The 8,453-nt window shown below is 35.1% G+C and overlaps 1 protein-coding gene across 2 annotated transcripts in view; it reads left to right on the top strand.

Annotated features, from left to right (window-relative positions):
• Positions 1-8,453, top strand: part of Rfx7 (regulatory factor X7) — an 81,147-nt gene that overhangs the window by 41,597 nt on the left and 31,097 nt on the right. For both annotated transcript variants that reach the window (XM_026779122.1, XM_005347645.3), the window contains 2 exons: positions 5,765-5,847; positions 7,244-7,366. In XM_026779122.1, coding sequence (XP_026634923.1) covers positions 5,765-5,847; positions 7,244-7,366 — 206 coding nt within the window. The remainder of the gene's footprint in view (positions 1-5,764; positions 5,848-7,243; positions 7,367-8,453) is intronic.

Raw genomic sequence — 8,453 nt, 5'->3', positions numbered from 1 at the left:
CTCTCTCTCTCTCTCACACACACACACACACACACACACACCCTCTGGCACACACACACACCCTCTCTCTCATACATACACACACTCATTCGTGCATAGACGCTCATACACAAGCACCTGCTGGGATGACGATACTACCACTCCCTATGCTCATGAGCATCCTACAGCTTTGCACTGTTAAATTATGAATTGTCCTTCTTCTATCCACAATTTGTGGAGTTTGGTTGGTTGGTTTGAGGTATCTGGTGTTGTGATAGGGATGTGATAGTTTTCTAGTGTTTTCTATTATTGTTAGCATAGACAAATGAATAACAGTTGTTCATAGGGGGAAATTCCATAAGTTCTGTACATTTCTAATTTAATGGCTGAAGGATGGCTTTGTAGGGGTGTTTTTACCTGTATTTTTCACGTCCTGTTTTCCTCCCTGGCTTCCTTCTTTTACCCCTCTGCTTCTTGTCATTGTCTTACAATAATTCTCTGAAATAGGTTCTTGCTTCCTTTTTACAAATAAAATAACGGATAATCTTAGATTGTTATATGTATGCCATAAGGCATACATACGTACTTTGGAAGATTTTCCGTGTTTTCTCATCATGGACAAAATAAGAAGATGAGTAACATCAATTAAATACTAAATAAAAAGAAAAGATTTTGTATTAAACAAACAAGTGAGCTTGAAATATCAGATATTGATAAGTGCCATCATAAAATTTGAAAAGGACACATTAAGGCAAATGATGGTGACTAGAGTAAATTTAAGTAGGTGGTCAGGAAAGGCCTCTTTGAGGACATAATAGCAGACCTGGTCGGGCAAGATGGCTCAGTGGATAAAGAAGCACTGGCAGTAGCCTATCAACTGAGTTCCATCTCCAGAACCCAAATAAAAAGAGAAAGAGCTCCACAAATTCATCCTCTGACCTCTGTAAACATGCTGTGGCATGCATGTGCACACACACAATAAACAAAAACAAAAAAATCAAAGTTGTGTAATGACCTGGCAGCAACACATAGTAGACAAAGGGAACACACATTCAAAATTAAGAATGAGTTTTTAATATTTGAAAAATAATAAGGATTTCAGTGAGTTAACTCATGGAAGGAAGGGAAATGATAATGGTAACAAAATTAGAGTAGGAAGGAGTAGTTTGTGTCTGGTGTGCTTAGCTATGACAGGAAAGACACATGCATCCTAAGCTCATTGAAAGCCAAGTAAAAAACTTAGTAGAACAGAGTGCTTAGACTTTTTAAAAATATTGCTGAGTCGAGCATGGTGGCACATACCTTTAATCCCAGCACTCAGGGGACAAAGACAGGAAGAATTCTGAGAGTTCAAAGCCAGCCTGGTCCACATTACGAGTTCCAGGGTAGCCAGGCTACACCGAAAGACCCTATCTCAAAATAACAATCTCCACAAAAAATTGTGTGTGTGTGTTTATCTATACATAAGGGAAATAGGATGGAAGTAGAAAAGCTAGTTAGACTATTCATTAATCCAGTAGAGCACTAGAGAATTTTGTTCAAGTGATGGAAAATGTTAACTATTTTTAAATATTTTTATTTTTGCAATTACAGAATAATAATTTTTTTTAAACCAGAACTGGAGAAATGGTTCCGTGGTAAGAGCACTGACTACTCTTGCAGAGGATCTGGGTTCAAGTCCCAGCACCCACATGTCAGCTCACAACTGTCTATAACCCCAAGATCTGACACCCTCACATGACATACATGCAAGCCAAACACCAGTGCAAATGAAATAAAAAGAAATAATTTTTTAAAAAAAATTTCTAAATCTAGGAACTCAGGAGCTGAAGCAGGAGGATTATGAGTTCAAGATGACAGGTCTTGGGATCTTTCATGATGCAATGTTCAGTTCTTTGTATCTCGAAGAATTGAGCAAAACACAGAAAAGCAGTAGTGAAGGCCATTGATTGACAATGAAAGCCAAGTACACTCCACAAGGCAATGGGCTCCAGAAAGCACATGGTTCAAAAGCTCCTGTGCTTAAAGTGGCTTTTAGTTACAAAGAGGAAATGAAGGGGTTCCCTGAAGGGATTAGATCCTTCTTTGACTGGCTTGGATGATTAGCATCTCTGCTTATGTAATATTATATTTACTACACATGATCTAGTCTATAATCTTTATAGCCATCTGCTTGAGATGCAGTCCATATGCTTGAGCTTTTAAGTGGTTTGTGGTATCCCAAAGGTCACCTTGGGAAATCTTGTTTTCTTAGTGCATATGTGTATCTTTGGAGTAGTCTCTTACTGGGTTTTGTTTTCTAGCCATAGTCAGATTTTTTTTTCTATTGTTAGAGAGGGTTTGTACAACTAAGGAACTGTCTAGGGCAGTCCAAGGGATGTTTTCAGTTACTTGATCTTGGAGTTAACCTTCCTGGAGGTACATCTAACCCTGCTTCCTGCTTCATTTAGACACAGGCAGCCTCATTTTGTAGCATTACTATTCAGACCAAATGAGATGGGGTCATGGTAGCAGTCTCAAGCAAGAATAATAGGGTCCTAAGAGTTGTTTACTGAAGTTCAGATGTTTCTAGTAACTTAAGTACCTCTTCATTTATTGTTTTCCCTTAGGCAGCTTCCAGATGCACACAGCTGCTCTTTTTGACTATTTTGTGTCATTCTGTAAATGTTTTAAAGGAAGCATTTGCCAACATCGTTTGCTTGCTTGATTTTTGTCTTGTTTGGTTTTGCGGATGGGGGGAGTATTGTTCATTTATTTATTTGTTTTGAGACAGGTCTTTTTCTAGACTGTGTTCCCCTCCACATCAATGACATCACCTCATTGTCTTGTCTGCTATCACTTTGTATGAAGTCTGAATCACAGACCTACAAACAACTCAAATTCTTTTTGCCATTTCCATGCAAGTTTTAGAATTACTTTGTCAATTTCTATTTTAGAAAAATTGTTCCATTAATACTTTTATTGGAATTGCAGTGACTTTATCAAAGTCCTCCCTATGAGTCTGGGATGTCACTATTAATTGGTTCTTCCATAATTTCTCTCAATACACTTTTATAGCATTTTCATAGATTTCATACAAATTTTCTTTTTTTTCTCTGATAATTTTTTATTACTTTATTTTATTTTATTACTTCCTCCCCTCCTCCTACGTCTCTCCCACTCCCTATACAAATTTTCTTAAAACTGTTTCTAAATAATATTTTTTTTAAAGTTTAAATGCTATTGTGGTTGGTAATTAAAAATTTTTATTAGCCAGTGACTTGCCTATATTTATATTGATCTTTTGTCATGCATCCTCACTACTTATAAACTAAATGCAGTGATTGTATTTTTATTTTATGTTTACGAGTTTTTTGCCTGCATATATGTAAAGGCACCTTGTATATACAATGCCTGCAGAGGCCAGAAGATGTTGAATTCCACTGGAGCTAGAGTTACAGGGGTTTTAAGCCAACTGTGAGTGCTGGGAAATCCAGGTCCTCTGCAAGAGCAGCCAGTGCTTTTAACTCTCTAGCCCTCTAAACATAGTAATTTTATGTGGAGGCTTTAACACTTTATGGCTGCTTAATTATATTATTAATGAATAATACTTTATTCCCCTTCAATTTATGTCTAATTATTTTTCTTCGTTGTATCACAAAATTGAATTGATTTTTCTATTTCAAATGTGAAAGAGTTCACAGGGGGGAAAATTGGTCTCTGGCTTCTGGTGAAAATGTAGTAACACTAAACCCATCTTCCCACATGCTAGTAGTTGTGCCTGAGTTCTCTTCCAGGAGTGATAGGAGTTCTCAACTCTTTTTAATTCCCACCATCCTTTACATCCTCAGCAAAGATATTTTGCTCCAGTGTTCTCTATTTATATTACAATGCTTGACATTGAAGTTTGTGTTAGAGTATTTGTGGGAAAAGTTCTTCCAAGAATCATTCTTTAAAGGGTTGGGGAAACCATAATTATCTATATGAGGACAGAAAGGGGGGGCCTCTATTTTTGTATTGTAATAATGTGTACTACCTCCTATCGTTGTTTCTGGCACCATTACAATACTAAGTCAATAGAAAGCAAAATATAACAAAATTGAATATAACAAAGAATAACAATATCTTGTAGGAATCTCTGCTGTAGGTCAGCCATTGTGCAAAGCATTTGCCTTTTTGCTTTGTGGCAATGCTTTTGTTTTAAACTATGCTTCCCAACATTTTTTTTTTTTGCTTACAGCATTTATCTTTATTATGTACATAAATTTTGTCTATTGTTCCGTTTCATGTTACTAAAATATAAATAATACCTAGAATGTACTAAATACTAAATTCTATGTGAATGGATGATTTCATTTAATTTTGAAACTTTCAAGTGTGTTTCATGATTATTTTAAATGGTAAGAGAATTATCTTATTATTCTTAACTGCTAAAGTGATGGATGGACTAAAAGTGGTTGGGAACACTAGAATATAGGATACATGCTTTCTGAGAACCAGACTGATAGTAAAATGAGGCCTTCTAAGGGAGATTATATACTTCCTGCCCCTGCCAATGTGTATATTACAATACATCATTGGAGAGGTTTGAATAAAGCATGGACCATTTGAAAAGTTCCTTTCTTCCTCTGCTAGAGGAAGCATTCTATAGTGAATGCTAAGTGCTAACCAAGGTCAGCATACTAACCCAGACTTGACTAAAACTAAAATTACATTTTGGAGTATCTAATTAAAATGCACAATGGCTTTTCAATGCTTGTAGTTGGAAGATAGGTTTATTTTGTGAGATAGCCTTGGAGTCACTTAGTAAAGATGTTCTAATTATCTATGACATTTTTATTTAGTCTAAAAAATTCCATGTTGTTTCTTTTCTATAGTTTTCTTTTAATGTATTACTATTAATCCAATTTTTAAGAATTAAGCAGATAAATAAATAAAATTAACATAAAAACCCAAAGTATATTTGAAACCACATTCCTAAATATGAGCTTTTCTTAAATACAGAGAATGTGTACAATTGTAAATAACACACATAAACAAAATTAATTGACTGTTCAGGGTTGTGGGGTTATTTTCCCTTCAAAATTGAATCTGTGTTTAAACTGTGCTTTATTAAAAATAAATTCTGAGCTAGGCAATGGTGGCACATGCCTTTAATTTCAGCACTCAGGAGGCAGAGGCAGGTGATCTCTGTGCGTTCGAGGCTAGCATGGTCTACAAGAGCTAGTCCCAGGACAGCTAGGACTGTTAGAGAAATCCTGTCTCAAAAAACAAACAAACAAACAAACAAAAAGAATAAATTCTGAGCTAGGCATGGTGGTACTGGTAATACAAGCTTTCAGGAAGCTGAGGCAGGTGGATCTCTTTGAGTTCAAGGCCAGCCTGAAATATGTCAAGAGTTCAGGACAGCCAGAGCTGCATAATAGAATGACCCTGTCTTGAAAAGACCTCCTCCACTCTCACAACCCTCCCAAAACTTCTGTCATCAGAAATAGCACTAACCAGTTTACTTTCCATTACTTTAGTTTTGCTTGTAATAAGTTGCCATGGATATCTTCATTGAAAAAGAGTTATAACATGAGTGTAACCCAAATAGAAATCACTGTTGAAATTCAAACTATAATGTCACCTGCATAGTTCAGAAGGGTTTGCTGGTTTTATTTCAGTTTTTTAAACTTTCTTTAGCATTAGTCACATTTTAGGTATTTGAAAATTAGAAAGACATGAGTAGCTTTTGGGGAAATATTAATAAGTTTAATTGGGAGGAAATGTTTTAATGGTCTTTCTTTTTACCCTTTGTTTCCAGCAAGAAGTTGAGAAGTTTACAGACCTAGAGAAACTCTACCTCTACCTTCAGCTGCCTTCTGGTCTCAGCAGTGCAGAGAAAAGGTAGCTCTGTCCTTGTCTTTGTCACAGCTGTCTTGTTTGGAGGATGGGGCTAAGCTGTGTGCATTATGATTGGCTGTTGTTTTAGTAGTCCTAAGCTTTTCAGAACAGACTGGCAAAAGAATAGATCATTTGGGTCTTTGATAATATTTGGTTAAGTATTTACCTGCAGTTTTTACTAATTTATTTGTGGAGCTGGCTAAATACTGTGAAATGTAAGTTGGATTTTGTTGTATAGATCAGTGGGAGTATTTATATAGTATACAAATTTGTGAAAATGAAAAAGAACAGAAAACCAAAGAATAACCAAATAAGTATTCTTGATTAATAAGGTGTGGGGTTGTTTTAAATGTAGTGATAAGTAAGCACATATGGAATAAAAGAGGAGGAAAAGGAAGTACAGTGTTAAGCATAATTCGTGGTAGATATACCTCTCTTTAAGTGCTGGAGGTATTGCTTTAGTTTCATCATTAAAAATACTTACGTGGAAAAAACTGTTCTTCAGATTCTGTTCTTAAGTTTTTAATTACCTTTTAGTATTTCTGAGGTTTCGTTCTCCTCATATGTTATTTCCAATATTCTACTCATTTTAAAATTGCCCTTTAAAAGAAATACAATAAAAATTTTCTTGCTTTTACCTGTCCTGCCTCATACCAAATGTAATAACTATGTAAATTATTTCCTGACCTAAAAATGTGTTCAGTATTTTGGAATCGGATGACTCTTTAGGAGGCTGAGATGAATGTCAGAATAGCTTGCCTTGTATTGTGATTCCAATAATTCCAATTTCATGAGCTCAGTTTATAAAAGTACTACCAAATAATAAATTCATGTTTTCGGTAGACATGGTAGTCTATGCAAAGAGCCTAGTTGTGAGAAGGGTTGTAGTGGGAGATTGATCCTCTTGAGATCTCTCCCATCAATTTTAGAAATGGGATGTTTAGTATGAGTTCATGGTAGGTACTTCTACATGGCATATTCTTTGAGTGTGCAGACCAAATGGAATATAAAGAATTTACCATAATATTTGTTTTAAACATTTAATGATTTAGTAAGTATAGGCAAATGAATGGGCAAGTAAGTTAGGAAATACTCACACAGAGTTGATTTTGGCCAAAACAAATACCTAATGTTGTAATATCCCTACCACCTATCATACTTTAGGATCCAAACCAGGAATGGGACAGGTTCGTAATTGCAGTTGGACACTGATTGTAAAAACTGGCTCACAATCTCAAATGAACAATTTGTATATAGATTTCTGAATATCCACCATCTATCCTGAGCTCAATTTGCTTAATTAATATGTTTTTAACATAACGTTTAGGCATTGCTTTTAAAAATTATTAATGGAATTGCTATCTAGTTCAGCTAAAATTTGTCTATATTTTATGATTAGTGATCAGAATGCCATGTCATCTAGTCGGGCACAGCAGATGCATGCCTTTTCCTGGATTCGGAATACCTTAGAGGAGCATCCTGAGACTTCACTTCCCAAACAAGAAGTCTATGATGAATACAAGTAAGTATTCTGTGTCTTAATACCATGATGTATTAAAGCATATGTGTACTATGTGGTACAGTGATTGATTTTGTCATTCCTTACCATCTAGCTTTAGAAAATTCCACGAGTCCTTCCAACTCTAAGCTTTTGTGGTAGAATGAATATAGAGCAAGATTATTAAATAAAGGGTTTGTCTAGGGTTCTGAGGGTAAGATGATGGCATAGGGATACCGAATTTAAAGGATTCTTATAGAATTTCTAGAATAGCAAGAATAGTGGGAGGGACTAGAGGGACAGTGGATGGCAATACAGAAATCAGTGTATAAGAAAAAACTAAAACATCTTTTGATACTGGGACTTTTTAAAAAGTCACTTTTCATTAATTTAAAACTAAATAATTTTCCCTGCCAAACAAAGAATGTTGTGAATTATTTATTCAAAGATAAGAGATCAGTGACATACAAAATATGCACACATACAAATAACTGATATGCAAATAATTTCTTTAAATGTAGGAAACAAAAGTGCTTTCATTAGAGGGCTTCTGAGACAGAGCATGACTAGTAAGTGAGAAATTCAGTCTTGCTTAGTGTGTTCATAATTTATCTGAAAGGAAGAATTTATTCTGGTAGAATAATTAAAGCCAAAATTTTGTGGTTAATGAAACATCAAACTAGCAAGAATTAATTTGTTGTGATTATAGAATTTGTAAGAAAATTGTCAAATAAATGCTATTGTTAATTAGTTTAAAGTTACACAGAGAAGCTACAATTATTGAGAAGATTGTTGGTGTCTAAAAAGAAAACTTTGTAGTTTTACTCATATTCCTTAGCTCATGAAAGGGAACATAGTGGGGTTATAGAAAAAACAGAATGCATACTTGAAATGAGCAAGAGAACAATTTGAACCAAGAACGTTAGTGTTTTCTCTTAAGAAAAGCTGAAGCTGAAAGTTGTCATTCGGGCTATCTGAAATTGTCTATTGAGGGTCTGCTATATGCTAACTCTGCCTGTCTGAGGACTGTGTGTGTATGTGTAGTAGTTAGGTGTGGTGGTCATATATGCCTGTGAGCCCAGACTGATCCAGGAGAATTGTAAGTATAAAG

Source organism: Microtus ochrogaster, chromosome 5, assembly GCF_000317375.1.
Source record: "Microtus ochrogaster isolate Prairie Vole_2 chromosome 5, MicOch1.0, whole genome shotgun sequence".
Lineage (NCBI taxonomy): Eukaryota > Metazoa > Chordata > Mammalia > Rodentia > Cricetidae > Microtus > Microtus ochrogaster.
This window is presented reverse-complemented; position numbering and strand designations above follow the sequence as displayed.